The sequence below is a fragment of the Myxine glutinosa genome, chromosome 1 (assembly GCF_964187855.1).
Source record: "Myxine glutinosa chromosome 1, kmMyxGlut1.1, whole genome shotgun sequence".
In the NCBI taxonomy this organism is placed as follows: domain Eukaryota; kingdom Metazoa; phylum Chordata; class Myxini; order Myxiniformes; family Myxinidae; genus Myxine; species Myxine glutinosa.
The window spans coordinates 147,760,455-147,774,916 of NC_136261.1; the positions used below are offsets into that span (position 1 = coordinate 147,760,455).

Below are 14,462 nucleotides of genomic sequence, written 5' to 3' on the forward strand. Positions count from 1 at the left end.
AACCATAGCAAAGTGTTCGAATATGGAGGTCTGGCAAGCCAATAGTCATCCTGACACGATGAAGCCTTCTCCCTGTCTTCTTCAAAGAACACATAATTCGTCTTTCAGAGCCAGAATTCGGGAAAGCACTTTTCCTCTTGACAGCCATCGGAGTTCTGCATGGATCAGCAGCTTCGTGGGTGTAGGAACAGAAGCATCCATATACTTGCACAGCCGTCAGAACAAATGGGATTTATTGGCAAGTGCACGGATGGCATTCACTATTTTCAGTGTCTTAAAGGACCACTTTGAGATCATTCCTCGCAGCCATTTTCACACAACCAACAGGCACAGATAGCCGTTTGGCAGCCAACGCCTCTCGATGAATCAAACGGTGAAATGGAAAACAGTTTGGAGATACGCTTTTGATGCGTATGATCACTCCTTGGTAAACGCAACCATGGCAGCAGCTCCATGAGTAGTCACAGCCATACATTTGCTCTAATAAGGTCTGCCTCCTGGACAAAGTCACCCAGCTTCATAAATATTCCATCTTCTTGCCTTTGCACATCAACTGGGAGGCAGAACAGATAGTGCTCTGCGGATCTTTGCTTGCGCATCAGTAAATCAGCTCCCATCATACAAGTTACTTTTTCCCATCATCTATTGGTAGATTCTACTACGAGTAGTAACACGTTCACCCACCAGTCATTCACCCTCCCTTTCACCCTGCCTTTCTCATTCACCCCAATCCTGATCTCATTCACCCAGGTTAAGAAGCACAGCTCTAGATGCCTGGAACAGTTCCCACAAATCCTTAGTCCAAAGTGATATGGATGGAAAGTAATTGAAGGTGAAACCGAATTAGACCAACTGGGGTGATCTGCCACCTGCTCCAAGCAGTTTGATTGATTAAATATACAGTTCATGCAAGAAAACTAGCTGTAAGAAGAAAGGAGGATGTTTTTGTCACCAACATGGTATTTCCTGTACTGATCTTTACAAATGAGTTGACTGCAGAAACTCTATTGCTATGAAAGTCAAATTTCACGAAGGAAGACTAATGAGGAGTAGATTAAGTGAAAAGGAAGTGGCAAATTGCTATTACACATGTAGGTGAAGACATCCGGCAATGTATTGTATCAATGCATCTTTCCTTTCATTTGAATGATAATTGCTACATGTACCTTCAATGCACATATATTGCAAGAGCTCAATGTTGTCCCATTTCCTCCATGTCATTAATGTAAATGCATGTAGATTTTTTTTTTTCTGCCAATACATCTGAAAAGGATATCGGTGATAGTAAGTTCTCTGAATTCAGTCTTTATCTATAAATAAGCTGAAGATGAAAAAGTCCGCAGATGCAGAATTCCCAGAGTAATACACAGCTATACAAGAATGAACACATGGGGTGCTATATTTTGGAATTTTTTTTTTTTCTAATTGGCATCATAAATTCACGTGCAACATTTTGCACTGACGAGTTATTAATTCTTTCTCAGTAATATTTTAACTACATTTGGGCAAGATTTCAGGTAGATACAATAGGTGGGTCACAGAATTTAAAAGTGGGTCACAGAATTTAAAAGTAGGCACTTTTTTGACATTCGGCCCACGGTCTAATAACCAGGTGACACGTAACATGTCAAAAGTAAACTACTGCGTACCAAACTGTTTTAACAACCAAGAGAAGCTTCTTCATTACATTATTTATCTGTTGTACGAGGTAGAGATTATGGGTGAGTTTGATTAAGAGTAAATATCTGTGCCACCCGGCTGGCCATCAATTGCAAACAGCACCTGGAAACCAAGATGGTGGACCCGTCCCCTGTCCCCCTCCTCTCCCCCCCCCCCCCCCCCCCCCGTTTTCCATCTCCCCACATTTCCTTGCAGTAAACATATGACAGTAGGTTTCCAGCCTCACCTCAGTAACTCGCAATCTAATGTAAATAACTATTCAGTAGCTTCATGTTCTATGAAAAAGGATAGGCGGATGCCAAATAAGTTATTTACTTCTCGTCTGTTCTTATTAAAAGTGAAGTCACAAATTGAAAAGAAAGTTGCAAAAAAAATAGAAACGGTATTTTTTTCACTATTATTTCCTCAATTCATCTTAAGACTTCATTTTTGTGGTCGTCTATAATTATTACTCTCGTTACAGTTATCTCTCGGAATAATTGGTCAGGTGAAGCATTTTTAGCCACTCAATCGAATTTCTTCAGCTGTTTCTTGAGAAGCACTGGAAGCAGTGAAAGCAATGCAAATGCCATGAGGATAAAAATGGAACTCCATGAAACGGCATCACCAGCAGCAGTGAGCTGGTAGAGTGTCGTCCCTGCTTTGATTGCAACAAATGAAGGTGGTGCCACTCCTATGGAACAGAACAATAATGCTGTTATAACAAAGGCAATAATTCAAATGTCAGATAGATTTAAAATTTCCATCCAGTCCCATTCTTCCAGAAACTCACTACCTCATTTAAACATTTTACATCCCAAGCTGTGATCTATTCGGGCAAACGTAACCTGGTTGCCTCAGCAACAACGACCAACCCATTCCACTATCAGTACGTTAAACATCCTTGCACTGTTGCTCCGCATTATCGAGAGATGAGCGAACATTAAGGAGATACGAAAAATTTGTTTGCTTACCAATGAAGGTTCCAGTGAAGAATACTCCAAGAGGGACATTAATGATTGGTGAAGTGATGTTGATGAACCAGTTTGGAAGAAATGGGGTAACCCTCAGAAAAATTATGTAGTTTAATAAGTGCTCCCTGTGTTTGTTCACCTGCAAGATATCAACGATTATTAATAAAAGGCAATGAAATGTTACATAGTAAGTAATCAAGAATGGGGGAGGGGTTGGAGAGAGGGATTGGTGGGTCGCTTACGTACAATACTTCAATTCGCATAAGACTGATTACATACAATTGATAATTACAATTTTCATCAACTCCAGAGTCCAGAGGCTGAACATTTGATGGGAATGAACAAAAAAGTTTAATAAATCATCGACAGCAGTCACTTTATATCTGATTATACAGTCCCTTAGCAGAAAGAACTATAACAGTCAATGGCGCGCCATCGCAAAACTCACAAGCTTCCCACCAAAAGCAGTTGAAAGATAGTAAACAATTCTACCAGGAATGGCCTAATATTACATTTTGGGTTAATTTTTTTTCCTGTTTTGACCCCTGTGACCCCACCCCCAGGGGCATGGACCCGGAGGTCAAATCCCCAAAAATTATATTTCTTGCGTTCCCCAATGTTGATTGCAATATACAAAGTAACACCCCTAATTATAAACACATGATTATAAAATATAAAACACAATTATAAACACTTTATTTTAAGAAGAAACTGATGCGAGCACAATCAAAAGGATTAAATAAATAAGTTGCTGTTAGCATGTGCTTTGGCACCGTAGAGGCCTGAACCCGTGACGACATTGGGTTTTGTACGTATGGCATGAAGCACCATATTCCAGCAGTAAATGTGTTCCATACTGATACTACAAGATGACTTGTGGGTATACTGAGTGCAAGGAGGGTTTCTTGTATTCCAGCATGGTATTTTCTAGTATGGAACACATTCACTGCAGCAAGATGGAGCCACATGCCATACGTCCTGAAACACCTCTGCATGGAAGAGACAGAATGGGCTAAAACTTCTTCCATGGACAGAGCACAGAGTCCTGACATGAACGCTATCGACCACGTCTGGGAACATGGATAGAGGCCTGTGGAAGAGCCGAACCTCTCTCGAATAATATGCAAGGGCTGCAACAAAATCTACTCCAGGTAAAATCTGGATCAAGTTGTCACGCAGAATACATCAATTTGATGTGTTCATGGGTTCAAGCACAGTATGAGCCAAAGGACATGCTGCAATATACTAATATATATATCACCGATATCATAATATATATATATATCATAATATATATATATCATAATATATATGATATGATATATATATATATATATGTCACGTGAAAAAGTAAGTACACCCCATGTTAAGTTTTGACTTTTACAACATATTTCAACATACAGCTATTTGATCTTCATTTCAACAATATTGATAGATAAAGGTTATATAATACAGACTTGGCATTTAATATGGAATTTTTTTTTTTTTCTTGACTTGGGTTTACTTTCTGAACTCAGTGTATCAATCTGGTGAGTTTCTTTTACGCTTCGGTGATTTATTTGTTAAAAGAACCATGTCACTGATTGTCTTTCGCAGCAAGAAGTCAATAACAGGATTATATCACAGGTGGCGTGACAAAATGTAAGGACAGGTACATTTGACGATTGGCTTCACAATCAGGTATATAATGGTTGTTGCGTTCTGTATTAGTGGAAAACAACTGCTGCACGTCTACAAAAGTTATTGCCGCTTCCTCTGGAGATGGTCCGTCAATTTGACAATGCTGTTTGTCATGGAGTGGTGGCGTTACGAAATTCTGGCATGAAACAGCGTGCTATTGCTCGGCAGTATGGCATCACTCAAGGTCAGGTGTCAAAGATCCTGAAACGAAATGCTCAGAGGGGTGTCCCTATTCCAATACTGAGGCCAGGACGTCCATGCAGAACCACAAGGAGAGATGATCGCCAGCTGCACCGGTTAGTCTGCAATGGCCGTGCCAAGTCAGCTAATCGGCTGAGGGCAGAGTGGCAGCAACTGACATGTGCCTGTATCCAGAAGGCTAGTCAACCAACGACTGGTTCAAGCAGGCTATCGTGCCAGGCGTCCGCTGAGAAAGCCACACCTGACCAGACAACACAGCCAGCGACGATTGCAGTGGGCCAGAGAGCACCGTCAATGGCAGCCAGGAAACTGGATTCACGTGACCTTCAGTGACGAGTCTAGATTTCTGGTCTATCGTCAAGATCGCCACGTCCGAATGCGCAGACAAGTGCATGAAGCCCACAACGAAGATTGTATCGTGCCAAGAGTCCAAGCTGGAGGTGGTGGGCTGACCGTTTCGGCTGCTTTTCATGCAGGGGGCAAAACTGACCTGGTTGTTCTGAATGGAAACCTGAACCAGTTCAAGTACAGGGCCATTCTGGAAGAAACATTGCTTCCGTTTGCTCGTGCAGCCTTTCGAGGAAACGTTGTCTGCCAAGATGACAATGCACGGCCTCAACGTGCTCGCATTATCCAACACTTTCTTGCTGACCATGGTGTAGAGCATATGGAGTGGCCTGCCATGTCCCCGGATATGAATCCGATAGAGAACTTGTGGGCAGAATTAACGCGTCAAATCGACAACTTGGACCAACAGTCTACCTCTGTGCGTGAATTGCAGCAGACTATTGTCACTGCATGGCAAGCGATTCCTGTCCAAACCTTGGCAAATCTCGTGAACAGCATGCCTCGACGTGTACGTGCTCTCCTGAATGCTCGTGGGGGTTACACGAAGTACTGAACTGTAATTTTACTGTCCGTAACTAGAGCCCCAGTCATAATTTTGCTTTTGTTTTTGTTGAAATTTTTTTGGGCTAATGTGCAAAATAAAGAGATACTTATGGAAAACGTACAGAAGTTTAACACAGTACTGTCCATGAATTGAGTTCGATATCAGTTTACATCACTTTCAAGGATCAATTTATTTGCTTCGAAATGTCAAATGTGGTTTTTGTTTCTTTTAAAGGTCACATTAACAAAATCTAGAATAATTTCAACATAATTTGAATGAACTTTTGGGTCTAAGTCATCTTGAAAAGTAAGTTCACCCGCACAAAAATAATATTCCATATTAAATGCCAAGTCTGTATAACAAATATCATGAAACATTTACATTTTGTAGTCCATTGTATAATTTAAATAAACATAAATGCAAATTTAGCATGTGGAAAAAGTAAGTACACCCCGACATTTATCACCACTTCAAATACCTAAGATTCGAATCAGGTGCACCAGCTCAGGTGCAAATGATTAGAACATCGTTGGAGAGGATCTTGGAGGAACCTGCCTTATTTAAACCTCAGACATTTCGTTTGGTTTGCTCTTTGTTGTTGAAGTGTGCGGCATCACCATGCCATGATCAAAATAGCTCTCTGAGACCTTCAGAAAGAAGGTTATCGATGCCTACGAGTCTGGGAAGGGATTTAAAAAGATCTCCAAACAATTTGAAATGAATCATTCGACTGTCCGGAAGATCATCTACAAGTGGAGAAGATTCCAAACAACTGCCAACTTGTTCAGCTCGGGCCGCCCCAGCAAGTTCAGCCCGAGAGCAGACTGCAAGATGCTGAAAGAAGTATCTAAGAACCCCAGAATGTCATCACGAGACCGACAGGTAGCTCTTGCCACTGTTGATGTCAAAGTGCACGAGTCTACCATTAGAAAGAGGCTGCACACATTTGATCTACATGGGAGGTGTGCCAGGAGGAAACCTTTGCTGTCCAGAAAGAACATTCGGGCAAGACTAAAGTTTACCAATGAACACCGAGGCAAAGGAACAATGTGCAGTTGAGTTGAGTCAAGTCAGTTGAGTTGAGTGAGTTGAGTCAAAGGACAGTTGAGTCAAAGGTAGAGCTATTTGGCCACAGTACCAGAAGACATGTTTGGTGAAAACCAAAGACAGCATTTGACCACAAGAACCTGATACCAACTGTAAAGCATGGTGGTGGAAATATTATGGTTTGGGGCAGCTTTGCTGCATCAGGGCCTGGGCAGCTCACCATCATAGAATCCACTATGAATTCTTCATTGTACCAGAGGGTGCTTGAGGATAATGTGAGGCCATCTGTCGGGAAGTTGAAGCTCAACCGAAGGTGGACCTTGCAACATGACAATGACTCTAAACATACCAGTAAATCCACCAAGGAATGGCTGAAAAGAAAGAAATGGAGGGTTCTGGAATGGCCAAGTCAAAGCCCGGATCTAAATCCCATCGAGATGTTGTGGGGGGATTTGAAACGAGCTGTGCATGCAATTGTGCAGGCTGTGCAACAATTTTTTGTTGAATAAATTATTGCAAAGTCAATTTTTCATTGTTTTTTTGTTCAATTAGATCACCTTTATCCATAGATACTGTTTAAATGAAGATCAAATATTGATATGTCCATATATGTTAAAAAGATAAAAAAGATTTCATGGGTTGTACTTACTTTTTCCACATGCGAAATTTGCATTTATGTTTATTTAAATTATACAATGGACTACAAAATGTAAATGTTTCATGATATTTGTTGTATAATATCACCTTTATCTATCAATATTGTTGAAATGAAGATCAAATAGCTGTATGTTGAAATATGTTGAAAAAGTCAAACCTTAACATGGGGTGTGCTTACTTTTTCACGTGACTGTATATATATATATGTATATATATATATATATATATATATATATATATATATATATATATATATATATATATATATATATATATATATATATTACAGATTGTTAAGAGTTTATTTCTAATCAGGGATGTTTTCGCAGGGCAGTGTAATCAATTTAAATAAAATATTCATTTTAACAGCTGAAACAACACACTGTTACGAAAGATGGATAGTTCTTTGTTCACAATACTGTAGGATCACATCATTGGCTGAGAGCAGAGCTGTGTGCCGCTGATGCACTGCCCTCTGCTGGTTAGAGCAGGAATTTGGAATTTGTTCAGGGCACCAGCAATAGCTCACCTACACTTTAACGTCCACCTTTGTGAAAGACACGGTTGTGAAGGACACTAACGTCCACCAATGAATGCCGGCAGACGGAACTCCGGTTTAACGTCCATCCGAGGGACGGCACACACATTGATGAATCACCCGGCCTGTGAAACACCGGGATGACAGTTTATACCTGGCTCAGATTCGAACCCAGATTAGACAGCATCGAGGTGAGTGTGCGTATCTCTAGGCCGTCCTGTCAGCCCATGATGTGTAGTTAAAGGATGACCAAATGAAAAAAGATCTTTTATTTAACACAAAAATCACTTTTTAAACCAATCACTAATAAAGATTCCAAGCAGCATAATATTGGAAGTTGAGGAGTGTGAGCCAAAAAAGTGAAGTTTTGAAATGTTTGAAATGAAAAATTAAGGGTTTGAAAATTTTAATTTGAAAAGTAATAAATGCTGCAACAAAAAGAAAAGTTTACTTCAATAAGATACAAGTTCACTACATATTTACCAATAATCGTCATTTAAAAAATCAATCTTTGACAGCAACGATGAAGCGGAGTAAAGTCTGTAAATCTGGTGCAAAAATGGTAAATTCACCAGCACTGCATCACTCGTATTAAAATCGCAATTTGACACGTCCATGTTCATCTTCTGATTTCAGTTTGATTACATGGAAATCCATCTTCAGGAGATCCAAAACAAATCAAATGGGTACCTTGTCAGCTTTTAATAGTATCATGAAAATGTTTCGATTCAAAACTTTAGACTTTTCTCAAAGGTAAAGACAGTCTATTGTTTTTAGTTATTTATAAATATTTTCCCAGTTTGTTTGTTTTGTTCGACTAATCTTTGATTTATGTGGTTAGCTTCACTGGTTCTCGAAACGACATGAGAGGTTATACGTGTATTTTTGAATGAGTCAAATGTTTTGCATTCATGTTCTTGTCCAACATAAACAGGTCCTGGGATTTTTGTCTGAATTTTCTCTCCTTGACTGAAACATATTCGTATTTCTCCTTGACATGTCTGATGAGGGATATTAAAGACACGAATGTTGGGTTTTCGTATTTGCTCTGAATAAGGACTTCCCTCTCAGTTAATTCACAACTTCCCAATCAGGAACCGTTTCAATCAAATTACAATTCCCAAACTTGAAAGTATCACCTTTTCTTTTAAAGACCACGCTTGTGGTTGTTTACAAATTTTAAAGTTGTAACAGAATGGCCTTTCTATATTTGAAACCTGAAGCAGTAACTCCCTGACAAGAGGCAATGATGGTATTCAGTGGAGTCGTAGCTGCCTCTTACACAGCATAGTCTTTTCTTTGTATAAATAATAATAAAATATGGCAGATATGTCAGTCTGGCTAAATAAAATAGAAGGATGGGAGTGGGGTATGCACCGACATACATGCCCGGCCCAGGAGGCCACTCTTTCCGACAAGTACTTGTGCACAATCGGTCTTCCAACGAGGTAAGAAAGTAGGTAACAGAAAGATGCACCAATAGCAGAGCACTGGTCAACAGGAAGAAACAACAAATGTCATGTAGCAAAGCATTCATCAAAACTTTGAATTGCATAATGGAGATGCGAATATACTTGCCAACATGTGACTGTCGTGCCTTGGAATCAATGAATTATTAAAATATTAAAACTCCAGTAAAGCCTCGTCCAACGCGGGTTTTGGCAACGCAAATTCGTTTATATGCGTGGGAAGAAATGCGACGCTTATTTTCCGAACGCACATAAAACTTGATTATACACGGGTTTGAATGTGGCACTATGACCACATCATGCACAGCGGTGACGTCTCCCGCCATCTACCACGCGTGCTGTTTCAGACTGCATAGCACAGTGAGCTTGTGCGGAGTGAGCTTGTGCCCAGATTTCTTTCACTTAATGTTATTTAGCCACATACTACTGTACATGAGCGGAGAAAATTGTAATTTTAGACGAGTTGAGTAGCGGGATGAGTGTCGTGTCAGTCGGCCATGAGTATCATTTGAAAGAATCCACCATACGCAAATTTAAGAGAATTATTGAGGGCCTCGTATCACTTCACAGGGAGCTCTTAAAAGATTAATGGAAGAAAGCAAGGCAACAAAAAATCACTTCCTTCTTCAAGACTGCGACATCAACTCCGTCTGGCTCTCAATCATCCACTTCAATGGAGACGTTGAAGCCGATGATCCTCTATATATATAAAAAACTTGTAGAATATTTTTCCATATGTATGTCGCTTTATCGTTTACCTCATCGCTTATAAAGGGAAGAGGAGAAGTAAAATGTTATGTTCCACAGTAGTTTTCCTCTATCTCCATTTATCCCACAAGGTCTTAAGCTTGCGCAACACGGCTTTGCCGAATGCGCAGTTTTTCCAGGATCTTAACCCCCGCGGTGGACGAGGGTTTACTATACATACTTTTCCTTCATTAAACTTGTTCATGAAATCTCACTCAAAACAATCTCCTTTTCCCATGCCAGGAAGACTTCTGTCACTCCCATTACAATTTTCACCACTTTCACTGGCCTAACACAGTTGGGCAAAACAGTTTAATAATTTAAGTGACATCTGAATTCCTACTTCTGGACTAGGTACATGCGATATGTACAGGTCATTGGAGAGTCTGCAACCAAGAGAATTGGGCTCTGATTTGCTTGGGTCGTACACTAATGGCATGGTGGCATAACATCATTAGATCTGATGACTGCATTTCTGCCACACCTGAACTATGGGATGTGCAGAAATAAATTTATTAGAACGACTGCATCGTGTTGGTGCGTATCTGAATCCAGCTGACTCAACTTAATTTCCTGTTATTACCTCCATCACCGAAGGTGGTTTCAACCCTGCATGTTTGCCTATCTCTCTGTGAGCAGGATATCTCAAAAAGTTATAGATGTATTTCAGATGAAACTTGGTAGACAGTTTGGGTGTGTGACAAGGCCGAATTGATTGGAGTTTTGGGAAGATCTGGATACGAGAATTTTCTATTTTTTAAAGTGATATGTCACACCTTTGAGAGATGGGGCCAAATATGATATACGTATAACATGACATTTCAAAATGTTGTGGACGGATTATGAGGAAACAAGGTGGAAGAGTTGGTTAGGTGACAAGAACAAGCCGACTCGATTTTGGTTCAGGTCCGGATCCAGATCCGGCCTATCAGTGGGATACAAAACATAAACTCTTCAGCCTGGTTATACATGTGACATATGCTGTCAAACCAATGCTACAAGTGAGTGGACAATTTTGTTGACAAGATCAACCTTTTATCTAAACTTTGATTCAAAGCAAAACAAGAATGTGAAGTTTTGATACATGGTTTGCCACAAATATACAGATGTACGAATATTCAGCATCTGATACAGATAGTTAATGCTAATGTGGCATCAGCAATGCCTTCTGTGAAATGTTGTCCTCAAAGTAATCTTCCCCTTTCCCGCTCAATAATTTCATTTTCTTATGATGAACATTTCATCAAAGTCTGGTGACCATATTGAGCCACTTTTAAAGAAAAACATGTGGGTTAGTCATCCCTTACCAGGCAAACGAGGAAGAGTGCAAGAGGAAACGGGTAAAGAAAACCAGACAAGATGCTGAGGAAAATTGAACCAGGAATGGCAAATGTCTGCAAGCTGGACATTGGTATCGGTGAAGGAAAACCTGTAAAAAGTCACCATAGTATTCTTGTTTATATATATTTTTTAATGAACCCTTGTCCTTCACTGCTTCTGTGGAGCAATGAGGTCGGAGAACAAAACAGTCGAAGCATAAACAAGAACTGTTGATACAACATTTTCACCATCGGTTACATCAGCAGTACACTTGTCTACTCATGTTCTTACATCGTAAAAATACACTGATGTCTAATGATGTCCTTATCCTGCACAGGATGTTTACAAGCTCCTCTGATCATTGTTTAAAAAAAAGTCTAAGTTATATTCGTGTTTCTTTGGGATCAGATGCTGTCTTGTCTCATCCCTTTTTGCTTTGGGGCTGAAACTTTATCATACCAGATCAGCTAGTACCGTCGCATCAACGGCCACCATGCAAGACCGCAAGCGACGCTGGGCGGGAATGTCACACGATGAGGTAGTTTCTCTCAAAGATGGCCAGCTTAAGGTCAAATTTGTTATGAAACACTCCCGAGCGGTATGCGAGTGCTTTGAAATTTAACGAGCGTGTTTAAACATTCAGGGTGGGGAGAGAACTCCAATTATGTCCACCTAAACATGTATGGCATAGGCCCGCTCCCAGTGGGAGTGGCCCATCACAAGTAATAGTTAAATACACTAATTATGGGGGAATATCCCATCCATAATCCTGGAGGAATCAAGTTTGGTGTGTACCATAACCCTTAAGGACACGTTGCTCGCCGGTAATCACAACACACAGCAATGGAAGGGAAACTAAAACCCCCTCGGGTGTCACATTCACAACAAACATTCAGATAGAACCGAGCGAGATAGAAACTTCAGGCACGAAAGGACCCAGGTCACAACAGGAGCAGCACATCGTAAAGCAGGACATGCTGCGAGCTCAGCGAGTCACGTGTTCTCATCAAGAGTCTCTCTAACCGTCTCTACCCCACACTTGCACTTGCCCCGACGGCATGCCATCTCATCCACTTCCCTCCCCACTGAGGCATTCGCATCGACGCTCCTGATTGATCACTAGTTGTCCCATTGCTTAGGAGCACGTCCACCTAATCGGAGCATGGCCAATTGTGTGTTGCTTGGCTCAATGACAATCAGGGGTAGCTGTGATGGAGCTTCTTCCTCTTCCCCAGGACATGAGGGGAGAGGGAATTGGTCGGCACGCCATGGTGTGGATACTGAAATCCAACGGTAACTCTCTCGTCGGCTCGACATCAGAGACGTGAAGAGACATCCGTAACCTCTCCGAGCCACTAAATGGTACAACACAGGCTCCCAGAGGTGCACATACAACCAGTATGACTTGTCATTATCCACATGTACATAATCTAGGGTTGAACAGTCATATCTACTCAAACACAAATGATGGCCTATTCCTTATTTTCTAATAACTGCATCGCACAAACGTAACAGTACCTTAATGGATTTCAGTTTCAGCATATCAAGTTGGTGCGTACCAATTTCCATCTACAGGAAATGATTATAGCAAGTCCATATCCGTGACTTCAGTCAGTGGCTGAAGGATGAAACGATGCTAATCTTAGATTTATTACAACACTCAATGGCTGGGAGGTTGCCGGTTTGAACCTGGCTGGGTCATCCCAAAGACATTCAAAATGTGACGCGCTGCATCCTAGCTTGATGCACAGCAATTAAAAATTAGAGCACGGCAAATCAACCATATGTTGGGCAACGATTGCACAGGCTCTTTTGGCCTAATGGCCTCTTCCTCCTAATAAAGAAACTCGTATTTATACCTTGTCCTTTCAAAACAATTTTACCTGAAAGAAATCACTCTAATTTTACTTTACGAGTACTGTACTTTCATATAGGACATGACCTTAATTTTAAACACTACTCTCAGTAAAGTATTATATTCTTTGTCTGTTTGTTTCACCAAACCCAACTGTCTGTTTGCCAGCTTTCTACATAATATTGTTTTGAGTAAAAAAATACTCTTCAATGAGCATCAAAACATGTAATAACTAGATTGGCACGTTTCGACATTGCGACGTCGACCGATATGCCTCCGCCCACATTATTACATCATTATACATACTTGCACCAAGTTTGATTTAAATCCCTTCAGCTATCTCAAATATCACATTTTACCTGAAATGGCCTCTGACCTTTGATGCCGAAATCTAAAATCAGTTCATCTTTGCATCATAATAAATACCTATCCCAAGTTTGGTCAAAATCCCATTACTGGTTCACAAGTTAGCGCATTAACAGAATTTTTACCTAACGGCGACTCTGACCTTTGACCTCTTGAAGCCAAAATCCAATTAGATCATGTTTACATAATAATATACTTATACCAAGTTTTGTCAAAGTCCCATCACTGGTTCACAAGTTAACTTGGTACCAGGATTTTTACCGAACGGCACCTCTGACCTCTCGACCCCACAATATAATCAGTACATCTTTACATCATTATACATACTTGTACCAAGTTTGACTTAGATCCCTTCAGCCATTCTGAAGTTATTGCGGCAACGAAAACCTATCACAGACGCACGGATGGACGGACAGCTGAACAGACAACCCATAAACATAATGCCTCCGACAATTTAGTCAAATAAAATAAACAAATCCGACAAATAAAAAAGGTTAAAACCATCGTACCTCCAAAACTAGATAACCTAAACAGTGCTAAGTGAGCGGACATTAGCCAACCCACAGAGAATGCCAAAGGAAAAGGGCGTAACAAAGTCATGCGACCAAGGTGGGCACTACATCACAGTTGCGGCCCATAACTCGACTCAGGCAGCTTCGCTATATAGATGTCTACTTCATGACCTGGGAAAAGATATTCTACAATGGCAGCGATATCAAAGTAAATGCTTGAAGGTATAGTTTTTATCAACTGAGGGTTAACAAAAGTATGTTAACTGCCATGGGAGACACGGTAGAGCCGATATTTTGGGTGTGAGACCTTTTGTGGACCAACCAAAAAAGTCGCATTCACTCAACTCCATCACAGATAGCAATCCTTTGTGAACTTTACATTGACAAAAACCTATTGTTCAAATTGTGTATGAAGGCAAACCAACACAGGTCATAACAAAGATGGATTCCCCCATCTCAAAGTAGAGGTATTTGACCAGTGGCTAAATCCTAGTCATATGGTTCTTTTGAGATCTCGCGTCATAACCACCGAGCAGCTGAAACAT

General features: G+C 40.6%; 1 protein-coding gene across 1 annotated transcript in view; it reads right to left on the reverse strand.

Moving 5' to 3' along the window:
- Window positions 1–1,092: 1,092 nt before the first annotated feature.
- Window positions 1,093–14,462, reverse strand: part of TMEM41B (transmembrane protein 41B) — a 28,790-nt gene continuing 15,420 nt past the window's right edge. The window contains exons 5-8 of the mRNA XM_068119227.2: window positions 11,172–11,265; window positions 9,034–9,138; window positions 2,634–2,772; window positions 1,093–2,353 (exon numbers count right to left, since the gene is read on the reverse strand). Coding sequence (XP_067975328.2) covers window positions 2,187–2,353; window positions 2,634–2,772; window positions 9,034–9,138; window positions 11,172–11,265 — 505 coding nt within the window. The 3' untranslated portion in view covers window positions 1,093–2,186. The remainder of the gene's footprint in view (window positions 2,354–2,633; window positions 2,773–9,033; window positions 9,139–11,171; window positions 11,266–14,462) is intronic.